Source organism: Phoenix dactylifera, chromosome 5 (genome assembly GCF_009389715.1).
Source record: "Phoenix dactylifera cultivar Barhee BC4 chromosome 5, palm_55x_up_171113_PBpolish2nd_filt_p, whole genome shotgun sequence".
Taxonomy (NCBI): Eukaryota; Viridiplantae; Streptophyta; class Magnoliopsida; order Arecales; family Arecaceae; genus Phoenix; species Phoenix dactylifera.
This window is the reverse complement of record NC_052396.1, coordinates 4,866,528-4,881,820: the sequence shown is the minus strand read 5'-3', so window position 1 is coordinate 4,881,820 and position 15,293 is coordinate 4,866,528. Positions and strand designations below refer to the sequence as shown.

The 15,293-nt window shown below is 37.0% G+C and overlaps 1 protein-coding gene across 2 annotated transcripts; it reads right to left on the bottom strand.

Moving 5' to 3' along the window:
• Positions 1–1,994: 1,994 nt before the first annotated feature.
• LOC103712195 lies at positions 1,995–9,789 on the bottom strand. Of its 2 annotated transcripts, XM_008798655.4 has the most exons (5): positions 9,435–9,787; positions 8,224–8,393; positions 4,524–4,587; positions 2,337–2,406; positions 1,995–2,243 (listed from the first exon to the last, which is right to left on the bottom strand). In XM_008798655.4, exons 1-5 carry the CDS (start codon positions 9,598–9,600, stop codon positions 2,126–2,128), a joined length of 588 nt encoding a protein of 195 aa, XP_008796877.2. In that variant the 5' UTR covers positions 9,601–9,787; the 3' UTR covers positions 1,995–2,125. The 2 variants fall into 2 exon arrangements, with proteins under 2 accessions (XP_008796877.2, XP_008796878.2); XM_008798656.4 differs by lacking the exon at positions 2,337–2,406 and having other exon boundaries at positions 9,435–9,789.
• Positions 9,790–15,293: the final 5,504 nt, after the last annotated feature.

Here is a 15,293-nt window from a genome sequence, read left to right as displayed (position 1 = left end):
TATCATATTTCCAATCATGATGCTTAGGGCCGGCTCAACCCTTAGGCGACTGAGGTGGTCGCCTAAGACCCCGGCCTAAAGAAGACCCCTACTCCATAATCCATGCCCACATGCTTCTTCTCCTTCATTCTCCGATAGCTTTTCTATGCTCTCTCTGTGCTTCCCATCTATCCAAAACCCCTCCCTTTCTTCTCCTCTTCTCTCTCCCAACACCTCATATCCTGTTTGACAAGAGTGGCACTACAGCTCTCCTTTTCCGCATCAGTGATCGAAAGAAGGAAGGGGGAGAGAGGAGACAGAGATGAAGGTTTTGGAGGGATGTAAAGGGGCCAAGATGAGGGGAGAGAGGAAGGTCTGACATTGGGGAGGGGGTGGGAGATGAGAGTTGGCTCTACCTGAGAAATGATGTCTTAATTTTTCCACCTCTTTTACCTTGCTTCGTCAAAAAGCCCCGTTCAACTCTTGTTCTATAGTCTTCATATTTTTGTCTTTTAGCCAGTGGAATGGCAAACACCCTTCGCTCTTCAAACAGTTTTCTCTTATTGTGATCTATAAACTACAAAGCAGTTTTGACACATGCCAAAAAGTTTAGCCACGCAGAGTTTATATGATTTGATCAAAAAGAAAATGCATTTCAAAAAATTAACATATAGATATATCTTTTTTGGATAACAATTTATTGGCATATTTAAAGTAGCAACTCAATCCGTATCCTTCCTTCCCTCCTCCCTCTCCAAAGGGTTTATTATTTTTTTTTTTTTGGGTGACAAGGATACGATTACCCGTATCCTTCCTTCCCTCCTCCCTCTCCAGAGGGTTCGATGATTTTTTTTTTTTTTTTGGGCGACAAGGCTACGATTACCCTCCCTTTAATACCATTGCACTTCCCCACTTAACACATTCCCTTTTTCATAAAGGACAAAGATGAACAATTTTTTTATGAATATATATCTATATGCGTATAATTTATCCTCTGCTCCCAGTTCCCACACATCGAAGGCCTCACAAGTTCTCTATTTTTCACGCTAGGCCTCAAAAATTGATTAGATTATCTTTTTCCCACGCTAGAAGGCTCCAAAATTCAAATCCCTATATTTTAGATGCTGCTCCAACTTATTAGAATTCAACTACTCTTTTAACATTTATGGAATTTCAATACTAAAGAATACGTTTAAATAAAAAAGAAGTCAAAAATAATCATTGGGATCAAGATACTGCTCCTAAAAACACTCCACAAAATTTATCCATTAAGAGGCTTAATTAAGATAGAATTGTAAATTCAACGATAACATAAAATAAAAATATTATAAATAAATATGAATTGTTTTATAGAAAACAACTTACAAAAAAATCTCATGCCATAAAAGATAGTTTTTGTGAGAAAAAAAAACATCTTCTCTCCCCTCTTTGAAAGTGTCGTTAGGAGCAAGGGAAAAAAAAAACTCCTCTCCTCCTATAAAAGTGACGTACAATTGTGCAAACTTGAGGAAAGAAAAAAAAATTCACCCTTTCCTCTCTTATGTAAAAAGGCCGTGTAGCTGTTAAAAGAAAAAAAATCACACTTCTTCCTTCCCTTCGTGCAAGCTTCAAAAAAAGAAGAAAGCAACGCTAGTTACACTTTTATAAAAAAAAAAAATAATTTTTTTTCTAAATGCATACATTGTTTATATGATATTGTTAACCATACCTGTAACAATTTCTTCTGCTGAAAGAAGTTTTTCAAAATTAAAATTGATAAAATATTATTTATGTCTAACTATATCATAAAAAAAACTAAATGAATTAGCTATGTTATCGATTAAAAATAGTATTTTAATAAATCTTGAATACAAAAATTTGATCAGTAATTTTGTATTTCAAAAAATTAGACAAATTATTTTTAAATAAATTTTTAAAAATATTTTATACTTATTAAAAAAAATTCATCATTTTTCAAAAAAAAACTCCTCAATGAGTTTGCCTTAGAGCCCCCTAATGCACCGAGCTGCCCCTGATGATGGTACACTTTGGGTGAAGTTTCTGCTTGGGATGCAATTATACAAATTCAGTGCAAAATGAAAATGTACAAAGATCCTGGTGCTCTTACATACTTCCAAAGACAGATAGCACATTTGGGGTCAAGTTTCTACTTGGGACGCCTGCGGTCATACAGTATGTCATCAAAGTTATCTTTAATCTGGTTGGCCACTCTGACAAGGTTCCTGGCCACAGCTGAAGCCACCAGTCCAGCATTCCTAGCAAACCTACATCATCACAAGCTTCAGAACATTATTTTTTTGTTTAAATGACTTCCAAAAGCAGAAAGCACAACACGAAAATGCAAACCACATGCGTACTTGCTGAAGAAATCCTGCCCTGATGACTGCGGTAGTCTGTAACCTTGTGGCTGAGACTGAACAGAAGTATCTAGAATGTTTGCCAGGGCAACAGGTCAGTTTAGCAGCTTTTTTTGATTAGATGCGTAGCAGCATTTGGGGGAGAAAAATCAACTTAAAGTAAAAAAACATTCTTGATGTTCTAGGGTCAGCAGGTCAAGCATGAGGTCAGCCAGCAAACCATCAGGATAAGTGTTTGTTACATCGATGTAATTTTAAGATTAATAGTTGCATTACATTCTCGGGTTTCCTCAAAGTTCTCTAATACAAAGTTGGAAGGAACATGTCACTAAGGCTGCAAATGGGCCGGGTTGACCCGTGATCCAACCTGCCCATTTTAGAGGATCCGTAGGGTCAGGTCGGGTCTTAAAATTGGACCGGTTTCATTTTCCGGGTCGGGTCTGGGATTACTGAATTCAGACCCGACTCGACCAATTTGAAATTTGGATAATTTTGAGTTTTCAATCTTACGACTCAACCCGACCCAAATCTGTAAAATTATTTGGGCCTGTTGGCTGCAGCTTGCGGAGGTGCAAATACAAGTTCGGAAGCCATCGATGGGTTAACTTGACCCGAACCTGACCTGGATCCAAAATTTTTGGATTGGGTCTGAGTTATTCATAGACTCAATCCAACCCAAATGACTCGTTGGATCAAAAATTGTAGCGGTGGACCGGATCCAACCCGACCTGATCACACAGAAACACAACCAGCGTAGTCTAGGTTCAAAATTAGGATCCGACCAAGAAACTGGATAGGATCGGGGTCACTCATCACTCGACCCGACCGGACTCATTTGCACCCCTACATGCCACCAAGAGATCCTTCATATCTATCTTTGGTGCACTTCCAGACTGATCAAAATTGGATTTGAAGTGGATATACACATAAGAAGATCCATAAGTGAATATATCTAGAATCAGGACTTAGGAGGCACTGTTTTAGGCTTGTTATGATGCATCGAATATGTGTTCATGCAGGGAAAGTAATATACAATAGTCTATGAGTAGGTTTTGGCTTTCTTGCCTGCTTTTTAGTTGCCAAGCAACAGGCAATGTTACACACACCAAAAGGTGGGAAAACTCATGTTGAGCTTGTGAAACAAATTACTTCCACACAGCTGAGACATCCTGCACAACCACCAGTCCACCACCCTCCCCACCCATTTATCTTCTCTCTTCCTGCACAGGTGAGAAGTTCTCTCGAAGACATAACAAATGAGGGATAGATTCCAAAGAACTCTGTGGCCAGTTCTTAGGGAGGTAAAAAGCAACCCTATCTCATTCTTGTTCTCAAGACGTAAAGAGGATCTAACATTTCCTAGCCTGCAGCAGAGCACACACCAATCATTCCTGAGATCTAGAACTCCATTAAAATTCAGTTAAGAGGTCCACTATGAAGAGTATTTTCTCCTACCTCCTTGAATAGCACCAAAGGAGGAAGGAGGCTTCTTCCCCACAAAAATGATGCTGTGGAAAGAGCTCTATAAAGCTGGAGCTAGCCATCAAAATTTTAGGACTAACTATTGGACCTAAATCAAGGACTCTTAGGTTCAAAAGGTATAAATAGTATATTTTCCCAACACTTTTAAGTAAATTTTCAAGAAAAACTATTTTCATAAAAAATTCTATAACATTTTTAGATATTGTTCCTTTTATAGATTTTTCAAACATTTTCTTCTTCCTAACTTCCTCTTCACTTTGCAGAATTACAAGATCTACCCTAACAGAATGAAATCCTAAATCTTTTGGGGAGGCTACGGACTAGTACACTGTCCCATCACATGTCTACCTAGGCATGTTTTCCTCTTGCTCGGGAAATTTGGAAAACATATTATCGCTTCCATTTGCCATATTGTCAACTACAGATGAACTAATAACAATTTAAATCCCATGAAAGCTCCAAGGTCTAATCACTTGCCCCAACATTCAATGGGGCAGAGTTTTTGCCGTCAAAATTTCCAACGTTCAGTTTTATATCCCAAAACCTCAACTGATCAAGATGTGTTTAGATGTCACTAACAATGAAGCACATCAGAAGCTGGTAGTTGATAGAATTCATGAATTCAATACATATACCTATACTGAACATCCACGCAAGCATTGCTCATGTTAACATATAAATAAAGTACCCTGTATTTTACAATACCTTCCTTGTTGTGAACATGAGCAGGCACATGATCAGCAGTTGATGTTCTTCTATCCATTAATATCTGCAACATTTACTATAATGATTAACTAAGCTGTGAAAAAAGAGCATCGAAGTTATAACATTTTGCATAAAGTAAAGAAAACATATTTTAAACTGTTCAGTTTGTGCTTGAAAAAGCTTGATAATTTATCAGTAAAAACAGAAGTCTCGAAGTTCTATATTTTACAAAAAAGGAAAACAGGTAGCATGATAAATATGACTGCTTTCAACAAAGATTTGAGATTTATGTACTTTGAAGAATAAATGCAAGTACCATATGAATCAGACCAAATAGAATAAATAGCACACACAATGCCCATGATTAGAAAAATAAAGAGTGCACTACACTGTAAGAGAGCAATTAAAACTGCCAACAGCTATGAAATCTGTATATTACAAGAAATATCAAATTAAAGCTTCGAAGGGAGGTACTGACTCATGACACACATTGACAGAAACAAGAAGCAGAGAGCTTAAAACGTGAAATGCAAAGTGTAGTCATTGATTAAGAAAGCACTGCAAGAAGAAAAGTAGAACGAAAGATAAGAATACAGACAAAAAGAGGTCAAAGGAAGACAAATGAAATTCAAAGTTGGTTGGATAACAATATGATGATGAAGTCACAAATTATGATGAAGGATGACATGCTAGACATAATCGTTATATCAGAGCTTTGCAGGGAGCAACTGGCCCAATGAGGTACATGAATGCAAAAAAAAAGCACTAAACAGCTTAAAATATGAATACAAAGTATAGTATAGAGAGTCATTGATAAAGAAAGCACCATGAGAAGAAATACAGAATGGAAATTAGAATGCAGAATATAAAGAAGCGGTCAGATAATGACCAATGAAAGGCAAAGTTGCTTTATAAGTTTCATCTATTGATAATAAATTAATGTTAGATAATCATGGCTATAAACATACAAAGTTTCCAAACACAGTCCACTAAGGTTGTGACTGATATGGGACATCATTTTTCTCATTTATTTGATGATTTCAAGTAAACTTAGGCTTAAAATCCGCAAAATAGAGTAAATCACAAAGTGCACAACAGTTATATTTGTTTTAAACCATGTAATGCTATATTGAACCACGCCCCAGGGTTCAATTAACAAAACCCAGGATCAGCTGCCAGGTCGGGTGAGCTGACAGGTCGGGCAGGAGTACAATACTAGAATATTTTGGCCCATTCCAACCTGTACACCCTGAACAATATTTTCTTGCGAGAAGTACATAAAGTCGTATAAACAGAAAAAAATATATAAAAAAGTTAGTCAAGATAATTTCAGAATCATAATTATTAGATACATTTCAGTTTCATATTCAAATAACATAGGTAATCTTAGGATATAAAATTAATGTAATGCTCTTGAATGCTTTTATTTTAGCTACATATTTAACCAAATTTGCATTTGGTTTGAGTAGGAAATGAATGCGCTCTCTCATCTTTCTTTTTGGAATAACTTTTCTTATTTTCTTTTTCAGAGAAATGTACACCATTGCAAAAACCATAAAATGTTTTTAAATATAAACCAAGTTAAATTGCATTTGATATTGCATAGGTTCACAAGAGAATATTCTTAAATTTACTGTCTATTCTATTATCCTCCAATCAAGCAATATTTTTTTTTGCATTTTCCAAGAAAACAAATACAAATTAGAGAATTCCCTTGTCCTTTTCTATAAAAAAAATACCTCATTTTTCAACCTTATTTATTATTCTGTCACATTCATCACAAATGAATAGACTTAAATATCCAAGTCAGGAGCAGCTGAAGAGCTGACAGCAAAATCACATGGGAACAGGTTGTTCAAATGGAGAACCAAAGCTTGAAAATAAGAGACAATTAGAGCATCTATTAACATCATTAACGAAGTTAATATTACATATCCTAGCAAAAATAATCCACTCATGTTATGTTTAAACTATCTTTCTTAAACTAACTTGGTGGTGGTATATGAGAAAAAAATCTCAGTCCTGAACTTGACAAAAAAGTAAAAATGGCAGTTGTACGTGAGACCAAAAAATGTCAAAAGGTAAAGCTGTCTTTCTTAAACTAATTTTCTCATATTTGAGAAAATAAAAGACAATTGGAGCATCTATCGACATTGACAAGGAAGATAATATTACATATACTTTGGAAAAAAAATTCGACTCATGCTATGTTTAAATTTTTCTTTCTTTAACTAACTTGGTGGTAGTATATGAGGAAAAAAAATCTCTCAGTCCTGAAATTGACAAAACAAAAACATGGCAGTTTGTATGAGAGACCAACAATACGTCAAAAGTTAAAGCTGTCTTTGGTTGCAGAGTAAGTTATCCTGGAGTAAATGGGCTAGCTTACTTTAAACCACATTACTTTGGAGTAAACTACTCCACCCTATAGGGTGGAATAGTTTTCTATGAATTATCCCATTAAAGTAACTCTGCCTACTTTATAGTATACCTATTTTGTCCTTGGAACAAAGTGGCATGCAAAGAGCGTCCGGTAGGTTAAAATGCAGTAAGCATATTAAATCTTATTCCACTTTATAGTATACCTATTAACCCCAAGCAAAACATAGGGTTTAATTGGATGCTAAGGATTGAAAGATCAAAAGATTAGAATCTAAGATCAAGAAACTAGTTTTCTAAGAATAGTACCCTACATCTGAATGGAAATTTGTATGCAAGTGTCATCCTATGAGAGCCTTAAATCATTTATTAACTGTTGATTGACATATTACACCAAGTGCACTAAGCATCATGCTAACGAAGAGCAAACATGTTACAGTTGCTGCACAGTGCATGATAATGCTGGCATTTGTTGCATCAAACTGGTGCAATATGCCCAGGTATGAGCCCCAATGTTACAACACATGCATTTTATGATTAGCCTACTTTGTATTGCTTTAATCACTAGTTGCATCGTTTATGCATGAAGCAGTTCTCTTAGATCATATTTTAGTATCTTTACAGTAATCATATGCCTTCTCGTGAATTTTATTTATCATTCGAGCTTCTTTATTTTGCTATTGTCTGCTGATATAACATAACTCTAGTTTATGTCGGTTGGTGTATTGGAATTCTTTAGCTAAGTGCACATGTTCGGGACCAGTTCATCAATAATTAACATAGATCTTTAGGATGACTTATGATGCTAGGTTTGGTATAATGGGTTACAAATCATATTTGAATCTTCACAAGCATGTCTCCTCTCCACTATAAAGTCATTTAAGTAGACTATATGCAAAAAGAAAGGCTTTTCCTCTTCGTATCTTAGTATTCAACTTATGTAACTTTAAGCAGTGTTGTGCATCATCTTGTGCTTGTGAAGTGGTAGGTATGGTATATATTGGCCCAATGGCCCCTAACTAGCAAAAGCATGATAAGTGTTACTTCTCTCTTGTCATTAAATTGGGTTAGTTTTGAGGTTCAATGATTAAGAAAATCAAATTAAAATCAAAGTTCTCATGCTAAGGAAATTACTGCAGCAATGTTCATGATTTGGATATAGCATAAAAACTATGAATTTGGATGCTTGTGCATATTGATCGAATTATACATATAAAAATATGGTATTAATGTAAGGTAGCAATAAATGCAGAAAAAACTTGCAAAAAATTTCATGCAACAAATCATAAATAAATAAGAGATAAGTAAGTCTAATAATAACCTCAAGGCCAGCACAAAATGGCAACTCGGCTTGCTTCTCTCCCTTCTCCATGGAATTATCTTTGTTACTCAAGAACACTGAGTAACCAACACAAGCATATTTGAAATCTGACAGGCTATGACCTTCTTTAGTAGCTTCAATCTCAGCTTCCTTTACAGTGTAGTTAGGTACTGGTAAAAGGCACATATGTAAGAATATGTAGTGGTTTCTGAAATAAAATTGCATGACACAAGTTTGCTAGCAAGAGATTGCAAAATAAAACTGAATAACTGCACACTACTAAACAACAAGATTTTTTATATAGCTCTTCAATTAGACTAAAGATAAGAACTGAGTTAGGGTAAGAACCACAGCAAAAGTGACTTTTGTTTCTTTTTTCCTTTCTTTTTGTTTTTGGAGGCGAGGGCGCAGCAGAAAGAAGATTAAACAACCACCTTTGTCATTCATTATATGCAAGAGCATTGTCCTGTACATCTACAAGTTTGAACATCTAAGAAGACAAAAACAAGTTATAAAAAAAGATTATCATCTTAATGCGCATGTCTATATAATTAGTATTCAAGTGTTATGTAGAATTTTTATTCCATGTGGTAATTGAAGCCGATACTTTCCCACCACTTCCTTGCTGATTCAGCATAATGCACTATCCAATTTGTATGCCAATCTTAACAGCAAAGTAATCCAGAAATTCTCAACAAGGTAATCACGAAAAAACAAAAGATGCAAAAAATGTTGCCCGACAAACATGTATCCTGGTTTTGTTCCTGGATCGATGAAACCAATTCTCAGTCAGAACCAATCTGGTTGAGCTACACAACAAGCAGCAAGAACATCCTTAACATGACCATCAATGTCAATAATTCTTGATTCATGAATGGATTTCCTTTCCTGGTTGCTTAAAAGGCTCGGGCAATTACAAGGTCTAAATAAAAGGACAGTTTCACGATTCATCACGTGCTCTCCCATATAAGATGGCTAGTGAATGAATCCATTGAATTTCACCCTCTATTCAAACAAAATCAATTGTTCGGTCTCCTATTCATCTGCTTACATCATCAATTCCTTTCTTTTGGTTCTTTTAAAAGCAGAAAACACCTAAAAATTTTCTTTTTCAGATCATTGTAAACAGGTAAATAAAATCAAATCAAGAATCCAAAGAATCTGGCAGAAAAGCGACAGCAAGACTACGAGAAGGGTGAGAGACGGCGAACCTTGTTGCAGGGTCCTGGTGATGCCAACGCAAAGCGGGTTGCGGGCCTCGGATCTGAGGACCGAGGAGTAGTAGAGGCATCCTTTGCATGACTTGGCCTTGGAGGTCGAGTCTTGGCTCGGGCTTTGGCGTGGATCGCGGCCGCCATCCGACGAAACCTCCTTCATTGCGCACGGGATTTCATTTTGCCCCTTGCACCGTTTTGCCTTTCGCTCTTATCCATTCTACTCCGGCGAAGCAGACGGCGATGGGTATCGCCCATGCCTCGTGGGCAGAGCCCGGGACCGGATTTAGATTGCGCGAATCCGACGGAGCCAACAAGAATAATTCGACCCCCGCCAAGCAAACGGGACGTGCTCTGGATTCCATGTTCTAAAAGACCCAATCGGACTCAGCGGATCCAATCGGACTCCAGGTGAGTGGGTAATAGAACTAGGGATGAGAGTGGATCCAATAATATCGGTTCGAATGTATTTTTATATTTAAAATTATTTAAATATAAATAAAAATTTAAATATTCTACTAATATCTATATTCGTATCCATATCCGTCGAAGAAAAATAAATATGGATGTAGAAAGATAACTATCCGATTCATATCTGAATATTCGATTTCATTTGTAGCCCTATTTAATTTTATATAGCACTTATAAATTTTTAAAAAAAATAAATGACCACATCAATATGCTACTAACTTGATTTATCATTCACTTAGTAATATTTTTGATTATGTAGTTATAAAGTTTAATTATCCGACTTATATCCGTATTTATATATATAATTTTGGTATCCGATTTGTATTCGTATTCATTTAAAACAAATATAAATTTAAATTTTTGCATTCGACTAACATCTATGTCCATATTTGTATTCATTAAATAAAACAAATATGCATATAAATATACTAATATCCAATCTGTATCTACTATCCAATCCAATTTCAACCCTAAATAGAATAGATCCAAGGAATATAATGTGTTCGAGTCTAGCTGCCAAGGGTGAAGGTAGGCTCAGTCAGGCTAGATTCAAAGTGAGGTGGACCCTGATTTTCCCTAGCCAACTTTAAGCCCTTCTCTAGGGTGGAAATGGAAGTGTTTGTTCTTTTTATTTTTCACAATCAATTATTTTTAACTTCTCTGTTTCTGCAAAAAGGTCCATACATCTAGTATTTTAATTCATGGCAGCATAATGATCATAAAAGACTTTCACCATTGTTTGTGGCATATTTGGTATTGCTTAAAAAAAAAACTTTTTTAACTTTTAAATAAAAATACTTCTTAAAAATAAATATATTAGCAATATCATCTAAAAAGTACTTGCCTAAGGCACCAAACATGGCCATTGCTTTGAAAGAATTACTTTTATGATTTTTAAAATAAAAAAACACTTTTAAGAAAAATAAGTTTTTGATGATATTGTTTAAAAAATATTTTTATGGAAAGAAAAAATCGATAGAGAACTTTCAAAGTATATGCGAATGCAAAGCATGTTTGGGGAGGAATTAGGAGCGAGTATTGCAACCACTGCTCTCCCAGCTTCAGGATGTTCATGTGTGGTTCAAAACTGCTGCGCCATCCATTATGGTTTCAGATATCTACCATCATTTATTTGGAATCAGTGAAGATCATCATCCTAACGCAGACGATGAGCACTTCTATTTCAGAACTGCCGATAACTTCTGTAGAATCTGGAAATTGAAGGCCAGCCCGCGTGTTATTCTGTTTTGGTGGAAAGTGATATGGCTGAGACTTCCATGTAAAATGGAACTTATTCACAGGGGAATGTTAAATCCAAGGGATGGTGCTTGTGATATATGCAGTGATCTGAAAGTTGTTGAGCATATCCTTGTCAAATGCCCGGTAGCTTGTGATATATCGGTGCGAGGGGCAGAGCTGAGGGCTGTTGGGTTTTGACCCACATGACCACATCGTGGTCAGTTACGATTCCGTGAGAAGTGGAAGCATTATCCTTGATGGTAGGATAACATAACGGGTCTCACCCTCTACCTATATAGAAAACACGGCATCGGTCTCCATCACCGTGTGTTTGAACAGGGGCTAAGAGGGAGAAACAAAGGAAGCTTTGATCGTTCAGATTATTATGGACTCAGGTATGCTTCCTTTCAAGATTGGTTCTATCATGATCCTATTTAAGATGGTTTTTAACATGTGGTATCAGAGCCTGGTTCATCCTAGAACCAGATCACAGTGAAAGGGTAGATCACAGTGGACAAGGCAATGGTCGTTTTGGCACCATAGAGGCGATCTCATCATCGCCATCTTGACCGGCCGTCACTGGGACGCCGGGATATTGCGCCGAGAGCCGACCATTGCATTGTCCCTGGATGGGTTTTTAATGATATCATACAACCCAAACCGGATCCATGGATTTGAGAAACAACCCCACTCGGGGTTTGACCCTGCTGACGCCGGATCTGGCCGGCATATGCCGCCGTGAGCCATCAGAGGATCCGGCGTAGCCGCCGGCCATGGTCTCCCTCCCACTCTTAAAAAAAAAAGGGAAAACTTACCGGATGATCGCCGTCTTCCTCTGTATTCCTGCGGGTGACGCCGTCGGGCGGCGTTTCGTCCGGCGTCGGGCCCATCCCGGTGGCGCCGTCGGGCAGCACTTCGTCCGGCGGCATGATCGCCGCCCGCTGCTCCTAAGAGCCGACGGGTTGGGTTCGGCGGAACCCCAACCCGCCCGGCGTTGCCCTGCTGGCGTGCGACCGCCGGTGGGCTCGCCATCGGGCGGCGAGTCCACCGGAAGGAGGCGGCGCGCTCGTCGCCCGGCGACCGGAGGCTGGCGGGCTGGGTTCGGCGGAACCCTAGCCCGCCGCTAAAAGAGGAGGAAGACGGGTCGATCCCGACCCGTCTTCAGTTCTTTTTAAAAAAAAAATATTAATTTAGGCAAAACGGGTTCGGGTTTTTGGGTTTCGATCCGAAACCCGAGTTCGTTTGGCCAATAAAAGGGAATTTTTGTTTAAGCCCCTCTGCATAGTTTATTTGTGCAAACAGTCCTTCCAGGGCTGTTAGAAGGACGAATTATTTTCATTTCAGTCCCTATTAAATGTTAAACTTATGCATACAGTCCTTCCAGGGCTGTTAAAGAAAGAAAATGTTTCTGTTAAATCCCTGTGAAATATTTTATTTATAGTGAAGTCCTTAGAGGGCTGTTAAAAGATGAAATTGTTTCTGTTAAGCCCCTGTGCAACATTTTATTTATGCTGACATCCTTCCAGGGCTATAAGAAACAAAATATTTTGATTTAGTCCCTGTAAAACATATCACTTATTTAGAGGTCCTCAAAATATGTTAATTTAGTCCCTATAAAACATATTATTTATGCAGAGGTCCTTGTAGGGTAATGTGATTAAAAAAAAAAAATTGTCATTTATTTTACATTTTAGTATACTTGAGCATGATATGACATATGTACTGATTATGTAGATTAGTAAAATATTAAATACATGTTTTATTTTAATTTGTCATATTATGAATTGTCAATTATGTGCAATGTCATTATTTTAATTTGATGTCTATATTATGTAATGGTTTGGTAGTTACCAAAGTAACCCAACTAGAATGTTTAATAGACATTAAGTCATCAAATACTCTAATCCCAGGTATTAAGATAATGACTTTGCAAATTATGACTTACAGTTTTTCAATCATGAGATATTATGGATTGGCCCAAAGGTGCACCACTTTCAAATGATTGATTTGCTGAGTTAGGATAATTAATGAGTATCCTTGATTTAATAGGTATTGGATGCTCAAAGGCAACAGACCTATTTGAATTTTGGACCTATATCATTAATTATTTCTAGGTGAATTGGGAATCACCATAATAGTAATTTAGTGTTTCATAATTACAACGCAAAGGTGTATTATGGTAATACTGTTTATGTTATTCATCATTATTGCTAACTCAAAGTGTTAATGTTGTAAGCATTTTCTTATTGTTAATTTTCTTATTGCAGTATCTATTCCTGTTTCGCTTCATTCGCAAGCTTCATCTGTTACGATCTTTAATGGAACTAATTTCTCAGAGTGGAATGAACAAGTCCAGCTTCACCTAGGTGTTCTGGATCTTGATTTAGCACTCCGATCTGAGAAACCGGCTGACATTACTGATTTGAGCAGCTCGGAAGAAAGGTCTTTTTATAAGACTTGGGAAAGATCGAACAGATTGAGCATTATGTTTATGCGGATGAGTATAGCGAACAATATCAAGTCAACGCTTCCTGAATGTGACAGTGCTCAAGCATTATTGAAAACTGTGGAAGAACGTTTCCGATCTGCTTGATAAGTCTCTGGCAGGGACATTAATGGCTAAACTTACCACCATGAAATTTGATGGTACTTGTGGGATGCATGAGCATATCCTTGAAATGACAAATATAGCTGCTAAGCTGAAGGCTCTTGGGATGGATGTGAATGAATCCTTTTTAGTTCAATTTATTTTGAACTCTTTGCCTCCTCAATTTGGATCATTTCAAATTCACTATAACACTATTAAGGATAAGTGGAATGTGAATGAATTGACCAGTATGCTTGTTCAAGAGGAGACAAGACTTAAGCAACAAGGATATCATTCTGTCAATCTTGTAAGTCATGGAGCCAAGAAGAAATGGAAGAAGCCAAGAAAGGGCATGAAGAGTGGACCATCCAAGGGTAAAGAGCCTCATCATGATACCGAGGTTCATAAGAAGAAACAAAACAAAGATAGATGCCATTTCTGCAAAAAATTGGGACACTATCAGAAGGACTGCCATAAACGCAAGGCATGGTTTGAAAAGAAAGGTAAGCCTTTGGCTTATGTATGTTTTGAATCAAACCTTACTGAAGTTTCTTCTAATACTTGGTGGTTTGACTCAGGTTCTAATGTTCATGTTTCAAATACGATGCAGGGATTCCTTACAACCCAGATGCAATATCCAAATGAGAGTTTTATCGTTTTGGGGAATAGGGTTAGAGTTCCTGTAACAGCTGTTGGAACCTATCGTTTGCTTTTAAATACTGGTTGTCATTTAGATTTGCTTCAGACTCTTTATGTTCCTTCTATTTCTAGAAATTTAATTTCTGTTTCTAAACTTGATGTTGAAGGATATTTCTTTAAAATTGGGAATGCTAGTTTGCGTCTTTTCAAAGACAATGTCTTTCTTGGTTCTGGTGTTTTGTGTGATGGCTTATATAAAGTAAATCTTGATAATCATTTTGCTGAAACTCTTATGACCTTGCATCGTAATATTGGAATTAAACGAAACATGATAAATGAAAGATCTTCTAACTTGTGGCATAAAAGATTGGGTCATATATCCAAAGAAAGATTAGAGAGATTAGTAAAGGATGGGATTTTGTTAAACTTAGACTTTACTGATCTCGGTATGTGTGTAGACTGCATTAAGGGAAAGCAAACCAAACACACAAAGAAAGTTGCCACAAGAAGTGAAGAACTTCTTGAAATTATCCATACAGACATTTGTGGGCCTTTTGACTCCCCCATCATTTGGTGGAGAGAAATATTTTATCACCTTTATTGATGATTTTTCACGTTATGGTTATGTCTATTTGTTGTATGAAAAATCTCAGGCAGTGGATGTCCTAGAGGTATACATTACTGAGGTTGAAAGACAATTAGATAGAAAGGTGAAAATTGTCAGGTCTGATAGAGGTGGTGAATATTATGGTAGGTATGATGAAACAGGACAACATCCTGGCCCATTTGCTAAACTCTTAGAAAAGCATGGCATACGTGCTCAATACACTATGCCGGGAACGCCACAGCAGAATGGAGTAGCTGAAAGGCGTAATCGTACACTTATGGATATGGTTAGGAGTATGTTAAGTAATTTTCCG